Source organism: Gopherus evgoodei, chromosome 9, assembly GCF_007399415.2.
Source record: "Gopherus evgoodei ecotype Sinaloan lineage chromosome 9, rGopEvg1_v1.p, whole genome shotgun sequence".
Lineage (NCBI taxonomy): Eukaryota > Metazoa > Chordata > Testudines > Testudinidae > Gopherus > Gopherus evgoodei.
Window position 1 is genome coordinate 54,897,659 of NC_044330.1, and position 14,957 is coordinate 54,912,615.

Here is a 14,957-nt window from a genome sequence, read left to right on the forward strand (position 1 = left end):
GTGGCATGTCATCTCTCTGACTCCCACGCAGAGGGGTAGCCAGGCGGCTCTGTGCGGTGCCCTGTCCATAGGCACCGCCCCTGCAGCTCTCATTGGCCACAGGTCCAGGCCAATGGGAGCTGTGGGAACAGTGCTTGGGGCAGGGACAGCATGTAGGAGCATCTGTGCATAGGAGCCAGATGGGGGACATGACGCTGCTTCTGGGAGTCACGTGGAGCCATGGCAGGCGCAGAGCAGGACAAGCCCTGGACACTGCTCCCCAGCGGGAGTTCAAGGGCTGGATTAAAATGTCTGAAGGGCTGGATGCGGCCCCCGGGCTGTAGTTTCCCCAACCCTGGGCTAGAAGAAAGTGAGAAAACACCCTCTCTTTTTTATTTAAAGCTCTCTCCTCACTACCACGGCCTGCTCTACTAATTGGGCCTATAAGTTTACCCTAACTGTGAGTTCAACTGTAAAAAGTGAGTGACAGTTTATAAAACAGGCCAAAATTACCTATAAAAATGATGAGAAAAAGATGTACACGGGAGACAACGAGACTGAATTAGACTCAACAAAAAGCCTTGCCGATAACTCAAGGATGATGTTAAGATCATGTCTGGTAAACATGAGTGTGGGACTAGAAATCAATGGACAAAAAGTGAACAAAATAAGAAGGGAATGGGCTAGTCTGCCTGTTGCTCCCTTTTGGTGTTCTTAAAGAGAGAAGACTGGGGCAGGGGAGAGAAATTAGCAGAAGCAGTCAACAACTGCTGGCTGGGTTGGACGAACAGCTGAAGAGGCTACTGCTTCCCTGACTGACCAAAAGATGAGAGAACAGCTCCACCATTATGGCAGCTGTCAACCCAACCATCTGCTGGGAGAACCGTGACCTCTGTGGTGTTGGTTGTCCTGATCAGACTGGGCCAGAGAGGGGCCCAAATGACACTGCCATTTTCACCAGCTTAATTCCAGCCACCAGCTAGGATGTGAGAGTGTCACTCCCTCTATCCCATGTGACCTTTTCTTTTCCACCTGACTGCTTCCTCTCCCCCCACTCCTCTCCTACTTTTCCTTCTGTCTAAGAGGAATCTGGCTTAACCAGACAAAACTGTCTTTTCTGCGACACTGATGGTTGCCTGTTACCTGACAGCCAACTAAAAGCAATTTCCTAAGCAGCTTAATGTGGGTACAAGCCTGCCAGGTTTGAGGGGTGAGGAGGCACTGATAAAACCACATCCTGTGCTTTTCCAGTACTGAAGTTTCAAGTAAGAAGTAACAGCAGAGAAAGAAGTTGGATTTTCTCCCTTTGCTGATCTTTTTCCCCCTCTTCTGCATGTTTGTCTTCTAGGGAACAGGATTGGACTTAACAAAAACAGCAACAACTCTCACACATTTCAATGCACTTATTCTTTCCCCCCAGATAGACAGTTATTACCTACTAAGACACTGCTAAATAAAGGGGGTTTGTTCAAAAAGCTTTCCACCCCAAGGGAAAGAGAAAAAGGGATGCTGTTAAGTGACCGTCTTACTACATACTTTACATTTCAAATGTTTTTTTCTTCCTTACTGCATCCTATCTTTCATAGAATCATAAAATATTAGGGTTGGAAGAGACCTCAGGTTATTAATGGCTCCCAATCCTGCTGGAAAAGTATAACAAGTGGGGTTCCGCAGGGGTCTGTTTTGGGACCGGCTCTGTTCAATATCTTCATCAACGACTTAGATGTTGGCATAGAAAGTACACTTATTAAGTTTGCAGACGATACCAAACTGGAAGGGATTGCAACTGCTTTGGAGGACAGGGTCAAAATTCAAAATGATCTGGACAAATTGGAGAAATGGTCTGAGGTAAACCGGATGAAGTTCAATAAAGACAAATGCAAAGTGCTCCACTTAGGAAGGAACAATCAGTTTCACACATACAGAATGGGAAGAGACTGTCTAGGAAGGAGTATGGCAGAAAGAGATCTAGGGGTCATAATGGACCACAAGCTAAATATGAGTCAACAGTGTGATACTGTTGCAAAAAAAGCAAACGTGATTCTGGGATGCATTAACAGGTATGTTGTAAACAAGACACGAGAAGTCATTCTTCCGCTCTACTCTGCACTGGTTAGGCCTCAACTGGAGTATTGTGTCCAGTTCTGGGCACTGCATTTCAAGAAAGATGTGAAGAAATTGGAGAGGGTCCAGTGAAGAGCAACAAGAATGATTAAAGGTGTTGAGAACGTGTCCTATGAAGGAAGGCTGAAAGAATTGGGTTTATTTAGTTTGGAAAAGAGAAGACTGAGAGGGGACATGATAGCAGTTTTCAGGTATCTAAAAGGGTGTCATCAGGAGGAGGGAGAAAACTTGTTCACCTTAGCCTCTAATGATAGAACAAGAAGCAATGGGCTTAAACTGCAGCAAGGGAGATTTAGATTGGACATTAGGAAAAAGTTCCTAACTGTCAGGGTAGTTTAACACTGGAATAAATTGTCTAGGGAGGTTGTGGAATCTCCATCTCTGGAGATATTTAAGAGTAGGTTAGATAAATATCTATCAGGGATGGTCTAGACAGTATTTGGTCCTGCCATGAGGGCAGGGAACTGGACTCGAAGACCTTTCAAGGTCCCTTCCAGTCCTAGAGTCTATGAATCTATGAATCTAGTCCAACCCTCTGCTCAAAGCAGGACTAACACCAACTAAATCATCCCAGCCAGGGCTTCGTCAAGTCAAGCCTTAAAAACCTCTAAGGAAGGAGATTCCACCACCTCCCTAGGTAACCCATTCCAGTGCTTCACCACCCTCCTAGTGAAACAGTGTTTCCTAATATCCAACCTAGACCTCCCACATTGCAACTTGAGACCATTGCTTCTTGTTCTGACATCTGCTACCACTGAGTACAGTCTAGATCCAACCTCTTTGGAACCCCCCTTCCGGTAGTTGAAGGCTGCTATCAAATCCCCCCTCACTCTTCTCTTCTGCAGACTAAATAAGCCCAGTTCCTTCAGCCTCACCTCATAAGTCATGTGTCCCAGCCCCCTAATCATTTCCATTGTCAACCGCAGGACTCTTTCCAATTTGTCCACATCCCTTCTGTAGTGGGGGCCCAAAACTGGATGCAATACTCCAGGTATAGCCTCACCAATGCCAAATAGAGGGGAATAATCACTTCCCTCAATCTGCTAGCAATGCTCCTATTAATACAGCCCAATATGCCACTGGCCTTCTTGGCAACAAGAGCACACTGCTGACTCATATCCAGCTTCTTGTCCACTGTAATCCCCAGATCCTTTTCTGAAGAATTGCTGCGTAGCCAGTTAGTCTCCAGCCTGTAGCAGTGCATGGGATTCTTTCATCCTAAGTGCAGGACTCTGCACTTGTCCTTGTTGAACCTCATCGGATTTCTTTTGGCCCAATCCTCCAATTTGTCTAGGTCTCTCTGGACCCTATCCCTACCCTCCAGCATATCTACCTCTCCCCACCATCTTAGTGTCATCTGAGAACTTGCTGAGGGTGCAATTCATCCTATCATCCAGATAATTAATAAAGATATTGAACAAAACTGGCCCCAGGACCAACCCCTGGGGCACTCCGCTTGATACCAGCTGCTAACTAGACATTGAGCCATTGATCACTACCCATTGAGCCCAACAATCTAGTTAGCTTTCTATCCACCTTCATACAAGGTTAAAAAGGAGTTTAATGGTCTCTTTGCCTTGGTATAAAACAAGCTGAGGTCTCTCTCTACTAAACCCTGTTTAAAATGTTTTGATGTTGATGGTGACATGGTAGGTGAACGCTTTTGGCTCTTTGGGTCCAGATATTCCATCTAAATTAACACAACAAGCCTTAGCCCCGGAAGACTGAGACACCCGGTTCTGAAGTATCTGACAAGGAAACCTGGGAGGCAGAGAAAGAAACAACACTTCTATTTCTTTCCCCCCAAAGAGGAGCTGTCAAGTTTAGTTGCTCCTTGTGGTTTGTTCTCCTGCAAGGCCTTTCTGTGGTTAAGGACTTCTGGAACGGTTAATGCTTTGGTCTTCTAGCCAGAGCTGCTGGTCCCTCACTGCTACTTTCAGCAGAATCAGGTTTCTCTTTCACTGGTTGTGAGCTTGCAGGGAATCCCACACCTCCTTTGTCTCTGATCCAGAGTGTGAGGCTCCAGGGATGCATAGAATAGATCTGGGTAAAACCCACACATAAGAGGTGAGGTTTTAGGGTATGTCTACACTGCACACTCACTTATGGCAGCATGTAGAGTACTTACAATGCACGCATCCCCCAGCCCAAGTATTAATAGCAGTACAGACTGTGAGGCACTGCTTAGGTGAGTAAAGAAACACCAGAACCATATGGTATATACCCTACATAGCTCTCTACACGCCCAAGTAGTGCATCCCCTATTTACACTGATAGTTTTAGCAGTGTAGTGTCCCCTTGCCAGAGCCTTTCACTGCTGGGTGTAGCTACACACTGCAGTGGGGACACAGCTTGCTTTTCACAGTGGCACATAGCTACGCATACCCCATACCCCACCTGCCAGTGTAGACAAGGCTTAAGGGTGAACAAACCCCGCACTCAGCTTATATAACTGTATAACGCCTGGCACAACGAGCCCTTCTCCTTGATCGAGCTACTGCAATACAAACAGGCTCTTGCTTGGGAGGACCTAGACCTACAACCAGAGTCAACACATTACTCTCTGCTGCCTTAAACAGCAAGGAAGGCTGGAGACCCAGGGCAGAATCTATGGATCTGAGAGAAAGCCTTGTGCATAAGGTGAACAACTGGACACATGATTTTGTTCATGCAAATCCTGCATTTGCTCAGGCAAACCTGCCAGTGCATGCTCAGATTAGCAGCCATGTTGAGGAGCCTTTCAAAACCTTGTCTACATGTAATTACAGAGTGACCAACCCATGCTGAAAAGTATCCCTGCACCAAAGGGTCTACTTATTATTCCTTCCTTGGCAAGTCACCCATATGAAAATGCAGACTCAGATACAAAGGTCTACATGCCTTGCATATACATAAATTAAGGTGAACCGCAACTTGTGCTAACCAGAGTTATCTATTCAGGAAAAAAAAAAGACTGCAATTGCCAGCCTTAAGGAGGTCAAAAAGGGTGATTCAGCTGTGCAAAAAAAAATTCAAGCCAATCACGAAACAGATAATTAAATTGGTTTGCCTTCTAGTTTTCCCCTTTATGGAGGAGGACATCCCCTACACACTGGTGGTGAGGAATGATTTCAGATAGACAAACCCAGCCCAGGACGTACACCCAAATAGGCAGTCGTCTTCTTTCTATGGGAGGGTACCTTGTGCCCTTCTCCTAACCAAGATGGGGAAGCTGTTGTTCTCTCCCAGAACTATCCAGCTCCCATTGTGTCCTCTAGTACCTCCCTCCCCAGGCTCCTGCTCCATCTCAGTCTCCTACCCAATATCCCCCTCCCCCCGCCGCCATTTCATCACCTCTTCTACAATCTGCTGCCCCCTAATATTCTCCTTCCCTTTCCCCTCACTCTCCCCCCATTCCCCTGTCTCCAACACATTCTTCATTCCTTCTCCCCAGTTTTCCAGCACCCCCCCCACACACACACTTTCCCCAGTTTATGAGTCAACATTCCCTCTCATAGAAAAACAAGTTCTAATGCTCACGAGTTGTATATGAGCCAGGGCTGAGCACACAACGGTTACTGCTGTGCAATTTTCTACACAGTTAATATACCAACAGACTCTGACTCATTGCCTTGCAAAATGTTTTGGAATGCCAGGGCTATGGGCGGAAGGTGGTACCGTACAGAAATCAAACCCCATCTCTTCCACTCTGCAGCTGTTTCTGAAAGCCAGCCTCTTCCCGGCAGCATGCTGTGCCTCATCAGAATGTGAGTTGAGTGGAGGCTGATGCCATCTGAGAGTGAGTAGGCAAAAGAGCCATGCACAGAGTGAATTTACAGCAGAGGGGATAGATCATTGACTGGAAAGATGACAAGTAGTTCCTAACCTGCCCCTGCTGTGCATTTCATGGCTAGGGATTTGTGGTGGATTTGAAAAAGGAGAGGGAGAGTAGGTGGAATGACTTTCTACTGGAGAGTCAGGTTCAGAGAATGGCTTTGCCCAGCCGTCCAAGTATAATTTAACTCTTGCCATATCACACTGAGGTGCCCACTCAATGTTCCTGCCTTTGGAAGGGAGGCTGGTGGTTCACAGATCAGACACTGCTGGGATACCGAAGTACAATTGGCTGCATATATTAAATGAAATGTTAAATTTGGGTTATTCATAGATGCTAAGACTAGAAAGTGTTACTATGATTTAGGCTATGTCTGCACTAGCACTTTTGTAGGCAAAACTTTTGCCCATTGGGGGTGTGAAAAAACACATCCCTGACTAACATAAGTTTCATCGACAAAAGCACCATTGTGGACAGCTTTCCCACCAACACAGCTACTGCTGCGTCATTGCAAGGTGGTTTAATTATGGCGGCAGGAGAGCTCTCTCCCATAGAGTGGCTACACAGGAGATCTTACAGCGGCTCAGCTGCAGCAGCACAGCTATAAGATCCGTAGTATAGACCAGGGGCAGCTCCAGGTCCTAGCACGCCAAGCGCGTGCTTGAGGCAGCATGCCGCGGGGGGCACTCTGCCAGTCGCCGAGAGGGCAGCAGGCAGCTCTGGTGGACCTCCCGCAGGTGTGCCTGCGGAGGGTCAGCTGGTCCCGCCGTCCGCTGGTCCTGTGGCTTTGGTGGACCTCCCACAGGCACGCCTGCGGGAGGTCCACCGGAGCTGCCTGCCGCCCTCCCGGCGACCGGCAGAGCGCCCTCCGTGGCATGCCGCCCTGTTTGGGGCAGCAAAATGTCTAGAGCAGTCCCTGGTATAGACAAAGCATTAATCTGACATCCTGCATAACACAGGCTATAGAACTCCCCCCCAAACACCTCCTGTGTGTGTAAAGATGGTGGTGAGTATTTTTGCTGATGCTGTTTGGTGAGTAATTTTGTCGTGGGTGAAAGGCAGTCTTCACCACATAGAAAGGACTCGGGAGTTTTTAAAATCAGCATTTCTTGAAAATAACTGTGAGGCCTGCAAGACCTAATAAACATGCAAAGAGCCAGCAATTTGACACATCCACTTACCCCTGAAGGTGGGTTTGCAGTCCAGCCCAGCTCAGCTGTAGCCGTTCGGGTATCCATCAAGGTTTCTGAGGAGCACACACAAGAGGATCAAAACAAAATGAGTTACTAGGGACTCCAGATAACAGACTGAAATTACAAACACACTGCAAATGTATTTGGTATCTGATTCAGCACTCTCTGTGGCTTTGATGGTGCAGGATCAGGTCCTGAGAGCTCTTCCAAAATAATGCAGTGGATCCCCTGTTACACTGAACAATTTCTGAAGCCCACATTCTTAATGCAATCTACGCCAGCGGTGAGACTCTCCTGTTTCTCCAGCAAGACTCCCATAGAAATCAGTTGGATTTATTTCAGCATAAAGCCTCAAGACCCTGGCCTACAAGTGAGTGAGTCACAAGTTCCCCCTTAGACTACAAGGATGCATGTGAATCTGCATTGTGACAGCCCTGAAACAGGAAAATAATGTTACCCATAAAAATGGTTGTGTGGAGTTGTAAAAAGGTACCTATATTAAGGCCTGGATAAAAAGCACTAACTCCTAGCTGCAGATTTCATTTTGCTCCTTGAATTGTTACAAAACAGGACAAGTCCAGGGATGGGGAAAGTGAAGGGAGGGGGTCTCGACTTCAGTGACAAATACAATCTCTGCTCCCAGTGATCAAGAGATTGAGCATGGCCAGTTCTGCAGTCCTGGTGTGAAGTCGCTGACAGCTGGGTGCTTTGATCAACAGCACTGGATGTCCTGTTTTATGGACTGGCAGCTGTTCCATGTACCGAGTTGTTGCATACATTCATTATCCCTGTCATGGGTGTAGGGAGTCAGATCAATGAATAATAAGTAATATCAATGCAGTAGGATTTCTGTTTTGGTTTTTGGGGGGAGGATTATTGCAAAACATTAAGATGCAATATGGCTAATATTTTCCCTGCCCTCCTTTTATAAGAAAAAAAACTACAACATATACAGACAGATGGGGAAAATCTTCCAGGTTTTATTTATTTGTTTTCAGTAAGGCAGACACAAAGATTAATTTGCTTGGCTCCTGCATTTCTACCAAATGCATTTCTACCAAATTTCTACCATGTCTGGTCTAGCTGACTGTCTGTCCATCCTCAATCCTATAAATGTTGGTGTTTTCCTTTACAGCCCAGATATCACCTGGGTGCCTAAAAAGGCAGCACTTTTGTCCCAAGAAAGTTACTACTTCAATGTAGTAGGAATGTGAGGAAATGAATGCTGGGAAGATAAACAGCTGGGAAATAAAATCAGTACAACTCAAAGAATATAGTAAATGCTGCCAAACTGTTGTGTTTAACTCCTCCATCAATGTTCCAGAAATCAAAAGTGAGAAATGAGGAACCCCTATTAGTCTTTCCACCCATCCTTTGCCACCACTCAGGGACATAGGGCTAGAGGACTTCTACCAGGACCCTCCACCCAGTTTCTCTTGATTAATGTTCTACATTCTTTCTTTAATTAGCAGCATTGGCTAGAAGCATTTGACATGGCTCCTTCAGAGACTGAAGTGAGGTTTAGCAGTGGAGATGAGGCATCCCACCTCTATTTAGAGTATAAACAGGGTTCAAAAGTTAGTGGGGAAAATCTAAAATTCTCACCAGTATTAGGACTCTCCTTGTAACTATTGCTCTAAGATATTTACATAGCCCTTCACCACAGTATCTGCATGCTTCACACTCTTCGAGTCTTGTTCCTCACAACCACCTGTGAGGTAGGACAGTGCTATTATCCTAACTTCACCGGTGAGGAACTGAGCACAGAGAGGCTAAGTGACTTAACCAGGCCACACAGGCAGTCTGTGGAAGAGCAGGGAATAACCTGGGTCTCCTACACCTGACACTAGCGACCTAAACACTGGCCCATCCTTGCTGTCCCTGTGGGAGTATGACATTGGCTGTGGCCCTGCCACTCCCCTTCCATATGTCCTCCATCTACTTAAATAAGGAAAGAAGTGGACACTGTCAAATCACAGAAGTTTCCTCCCTTTGGGCCTTCCCTGGCAAACCCAAGAGCTATAGCTGTTAGCAGCCTTACAAAAAAATCCACCCTTAAAATAGCATGAGTCATGGTGACGTTGTGAGATGTCTGGAAAATAGAAGACACACAACAACTCTGAAGATGTACGTTGTGTGTGGGGAGGGGGAGATGACAATCAGTACCAAGAATGGGGAGTGGGAACCACCACCTCACACAAGCCTATTTGGGGCAGTGATGGGGAGACAAGAATAGGAGGTGTAACAGTGAGGAAGGCAATACCATTAGAGAGAAAGGAGAGTGGGGGAAGAGAGCACTCCGGTAAGCGAGCAATGAGAAACAACGTTGGGAGAGAGACAGAGAGCGGGGAAGGGAGCCTAGAAAACTGAAGTTAAACGTATGTCTGTACGGCCACATTCAGATCCTCTTCCTCAAGCTGGGAAGCACCTTACTCTATAGTCCCTCTGAAGTCATGATGCTGCTCAAGTAGCAGAGAGCTGTTTTATATGGGGGCAGGGCGAGAGATGGCTTTGTAGTTAAGGTGCTGTTGTGGGACCCAGGTGACTTGGTTCAGTTCCTGGCTTCTGTAACTGGGCAAGTAATTTCACTGCTGTGACTCAGCTGAGTACTTGTAAAATGAACACTGTTCCCTTCCTCCTCCTCTTTGAATAAGGAAGAGACAAAGAGACTAAGGTCTTCAGAGTAGAGCCCATTTGTTTGTGTGTGGGCAATGTTTCGCACAATGGGGTCTTCAGGCATTATTGCAATAGAAACACCACCATTCAAACAGGGAAGGGTATTGGAATCTGGCCCGTAAGGGGTAACATGAGTCTGAACAGGAAAAAAGGAGAGATTTTTAAGAGGCCAAAGCATTAGGGTTAATAACAGCCAACAAAAAGGAATGAAGAAAGACATATCAAGATATAAAAGAAAGAGTGGAAAATAGAAAAGGGAAGAAGAGAAATGCAAGGGGATTTGAGTCATTTGTTTTTAGAAACTCAGCTTCATTCAACATATCTGGGCCATAGCGTAATGTTTGTCACAAACAATAGTGAAGGACTGTGCTGCGATCCCTCTCAGCACACTTCCATTCACTCGCCTCCCCCGAGAAATGCCACTTGAGTATTTGGCAGCTACAGAACCTGGGCTTCCAAGCTCCTTATGTGTATCTGTTAACTCCAATAAATATGCAGTGCCACCAGCCTTAGTCCTTAAACACACTTTGTTATATACACAGCTCATCCTTAAGCCCTTCTACAAAGAGGGTTCTTAGTTGAGGCAGGCCCTCTATTGGGCAATCACCACAAATCTGATTTCCTTCCTTGCACACATACCTCTAGAAGGACTGTCATATACCTTATTAAGGAGCCATTAATCCTTACTGGAGTCCTTCAAAGAAACAGGTTGACATGCCAGTGCATACGTTAACATGCCGAAGTGATAACTCATGATCATAGATTCCTCGGCTTCCAAGCAGAGAACTCTGCTTACCTCGGCACTTCTCACTGTAGTAACCGTGCTTCAGAATTAGGGGCTTTTATCTTCAGAACAGCCCTGTGAGATAAGGAGGTATGAGCCCCATTTTACAGATGGGCAATTTAAGCATAGGCTGGATTAAAATTCCTTGCCCAAGGTCATACAGGAAGTCTGTGGCTGAGCTGTGAATTGAACTCTGGTCTCCTGAGCCTCTATCCACTAGTCCAACCTCCCAACTCTGCAATAACTAAGGAAATGAACAACCACCACCTCATGTCAGCAAAGATTGTTCTAGTTTACCCATAATTCATCTCTTTCTTTAATATATAGGCTTGCTGTGTTCAATTACAGGAAAGGCACTTTTAACAAGTGTTTATTTAGAAAAGATTTTCACTCCATCATCTCTCTTCCTGTACATCAGTTCAGTGCACTTATAACTTGCTTCCCTGGAGTGCTTTTCTTGGCTGCGCTTTGACACCAGGAATGTACTTTTGATAACTTCAGCCAGTAAGGTGCTTCCTTTGCACTGATTTCTGTAGTTCCCTGGCTGTTGTAATTTGGCAGTGTTCTGTGCTGTTCAGAGCAGTTGACTCGTGAAGTTAAGAAAAAAATCCCTGTTAACAAATATGTTTTGCCCATCAAGTCTGCAGTGACAAGGGGGAGGTTTGCATCCTCTTCCTCTTAGCTCAATTTTCTTATCTATGCCGCGGTGCATGACTGCGAGACACGAGGGGATTAGTGTTAGGAGCAGCAGCCGCCTGTCACACAGCTCTGCTCTAACATGACAAATGAGTGTTTGGTTCTATTACTGCAAGGTTCTTTCCTTTAGTCTCCTCAGGCCTATTCATTCATGGCGGATGAAAAGCTCCTGCAGACAGTGGATTAGAGGCTGACCTCTAGCAGGCCTCGCCAAGAGATTTGGGGGTGGGGGGATGTTACCTGGTCACAGGTCACACATGTGGTGAATTACACAGCTCTGAGCTTGAAAAACCCACAGCTGTGGAATATTTAACTGGGGGAGGGGTGAAGTTTCCAAGTGACGAGGGTTCCCTTGTGGTGACCAAACTCAATTCTGGAGGGGACATCTTTTCTGCCTGTTCCAGGGCATAGCTTGAGGTAGAGAGAGGGCAGAGGCTCCTTAACCCACCCCTTCTTTTGTACATACATAACTCCTAGAACAAGAGCTTCTGCTTACTGAACAGACATCCAACAGCCCCATGCTCAGTGGATGAGTTGTTCGCTCTCAGCAGAAAGCGATGCAGCAGCTGGGGCTCATTGCCAGGAGGACAATGAGCTGAGAGGCCAAATGTTCCATGTGGACACCCTAGAGTTTGACAGATTGCAGCCTGGCCCTTTCTTCCATTCCTGACCCCAGTGTCACACACATATGATCCTGCCAACTGACCATTTTCAGATCCACTCACCTTGCTAAGATTGCCCATACTCCAACAGTCTGTTACTTTACCTGGGAGCACAGTAATAGGGGCAGTGCCATTTAGAGGGGAAAGGGCACAGATTCCTCTCACCTGTCAGACTCTTCTCTTCCTCCCTCAGGTGCCCCCACCACAACCAGGGGTAGGCTGCCCCTCAGCCCATGAACCACTACACCTACCCCCTCCGAGTCTGAGTGGCATTGAGACTTGGCACAAACCCGAGCAGCGCGGTGACCCTGCACACCAGATCACAATACCACTCACTTAGAATTTCGCTTGGCCAGTCCCATTCCCCATTCCTCTCCTCTCTTCCCCAACCCTCCTCCCCCACATCATGAGGAAGGGATGCCTGGCCACTCAGGTTTGGCCAAAGCATGCTCAGGCCATGCCCTACAACTAGGGGGTCTATAGAACTGAAGCAGGCCCCCAAAAGGTCATGAGGTTAAAAACACACAACTTTGGAGTTCTTTTAGTCTCCTGGTGTCACATTTTCAAGCTTTTCTCCACAACCACAAGGGCTAGAAACTTACACTTATTTTCAATGAAAGCCGAGATTCTCACATAATAATGCGACACCCAGAGCTAGAGTTTTAGGGAAATGATTATCATGCAATTTGCAATGAAAGTGCAGGAGTGGGAAACACTGGAATTGAGAGCTGAATTCTGTCTCCAGGCCATGTCCAGAGTAGGAAAAGTGGTCATCTCTGAAGAGGTGTCAGCTAACGTATTTTTACAAACATGGTTTTACACAGAACTCAGCTAGCATAGCCAGGGAAAATCATGGTGTGACGCACCCCATAAGGCTTTATGGAAACATGCTTATGAATGTATATATCACATAGCTGGAATATGTTTTATGCTACATACGCCATGTAACATATCTCTGTAAAGGTTATGATCTATTGAATACGTTCCTCCTGTTTGTATGCATGTATCATTTTTGAACTTGAAGTTATGAATATTGGCTGTATACTTGCTTGATTTCTAAATAGCCTTAGTAGAGCATTTGGTCAGCTTCTTGAGAAAGGAATGTGCAAATTAAGTGCCCAATCAAGAAACACTTAAAGGACAATCGGCAAAGAGTTCTGTGACACCTTATACACTAACAAACGTATTGGAGCATGAGCTTTCATGGGTGAATACGTGCATCCAACGAAGTGGAACTCTTTGCTGCTTTTACAGATCCAGACTAACACGGCTACCCCTCTGATACTTAAAGGACAATGACTCTTATAAGGATCTAATTCACATAAGATGTCTACCTGAGGACGTTCAAGGTAGCATGTAAGCAATGGCTGCTGCCTGTAAAAACTGAGTCATGCATGGACATGTGACTTGCCCATGTGACTCCAAAACTCTATCTTGGAGCTAGACTTTGCATAGGAGAGAGGAGGGGGTCTCCACTCACAAGAGAAAGTCTATTTAAGCCCGTGGGAGACCCCTCCATTTTGTCTTCAGCTGGCTAAAGAGATAGCCTCGCCACCCCCAAGGATACCTGAAAGAAACTGGAACAAAGGACAGTAACTACAGGGGGTGTGAGTGATTGCTGGACCCAGACTAGGAGACTAGTCTGTAAAAGGAAGCTTACTGGGTGAGGTTTTTATCTATATTCAGTTTTCTTAGACATAGACTTGCGTGTTCTATTTTATTTTGCTTGGTAATTCACTTTGTTGTGTCTGTTACTACTTGGAACCACTTAAATCCTACTTTATGTATTTAATAAAATCACTTTTTACTTATTAATTAACCTAGAATATGCATAATTTATGTAATACCTGGGGGGGGGGGTAAACAGCTGTGCATATCTCTCTCCATCACTGTTATAGAGGGTAAACAATTTATGAGTTTACCCTGCCTAAGCTTTCTACAGGGTAAAATGGATTTATTTGGGGTTTGGACCCCATTGGGAGTTGGGCATCTGAGTGTTATAGACAGAAACACTTCTCAAGTTGCTTTCAGTTAAGTCTGCAGCTTTGGGGTACATGGTTCAGACCCGGGGTCTGGGTTGGAGCAGACTGGTGTGTCTGGCTCAACAAGACAGGGTGCTGGAGTCCCAAGCTGGCAGGAAAAGCAGAGGCAAAAGTAGTCTTGGCACATTAGTTGGCAGCCCCCAGGGGGTTTCTGTGATCCAACCCGTCATACATGGTTAACATCTTAGCTGCTAGTGGTTCATCTCACACACCATATACACATAACATGAAGTCATGTTAGTGAACACTATTTCAAAACACACCATTTTTCTAGCATATGCATGGCCTTACCGTTGATAGTGAGATAAACATGTCATTGCATCATGTTGTGAGCAGAAGGCTACTCAGTTTAAAAGTGGTCCAGTGTGATTCAAAAGGAGAGGATGTATCATTTGGCTTGTGCCACTGAGCATTGTTAAGTACTGAACGATCCTTTCTTGATGGACTTGTTCTTATGTCTAAATAGTCTTTTTGTTGTTACATCATAGAGTCTCTGGTCCGAAATTTAATGGTACAGTCCGCCTCAGATTTTGCTCCTGACTCCCACCTACAAAAAAGTTATTTTACAGAACTTTCTATTTACTGTATTTTGCAAGAGCACCACAATCCAGGAAAGAGTTTCAAAAGCAGCATTACCTAAATCTCTCTCAGCTCCATGCCATCTTGAGCTAACCCAAGTCCTCTGACTCAGAAGGCCCAGGAGTCTGAAAAGTTCTTTATAGAAGTCATACTGCTATCAAGCATTCTGAAGTCAGTTTGAAATCTGAAAGGGTCTCAGGTGTTCGTTCTTGGACTGTGTCACTCTCAGCATTTCAGGGGCTTCTACATAGGCTTCCTGCATCAACAGAGCAATCACTTCATGTGCCTAAACACAGGGGGTAAGGTTCTAACTGCAGTCTGGTTAGATTAGAGTCACATTTTAAGCACTGGCACTAGATATTCTAAAGAGCTCAGCTCCCATTTATGCACCTGAACAAGGGCAGATTT

General features: G+C 45.7%; 1 protein-coding gene across 5 annotated transcripts in view; it reads right to left on the minus strand.

Annotated features, from left to right (window-relative positions):
* Positions 1-14,957, minus strand: part of EPHB1 (EPH receptor B1) — a 356,755-nt gene that overhangs the window by 263,711 nt on the left and 78,087 nt on the right. For all 5 annotated transcript variants that reach the window (XR_004002015.1, XR_004002017.1, XR_004002016.1 and 2 more), the window contains exon 2: positions 7,099-7,163. Coding sequence is in view for 2 of the 5 variants with exons in the window: in XM_030575683.1 (XP_030431543.1) it covers positions 7,099-7,163 (65 nt within the window). In the remaining 3 variants the exon portion in view is untranslated. The remainder of the gene's footprint in view (positions 1-7,098; positions 7,164-14,957) is intronic.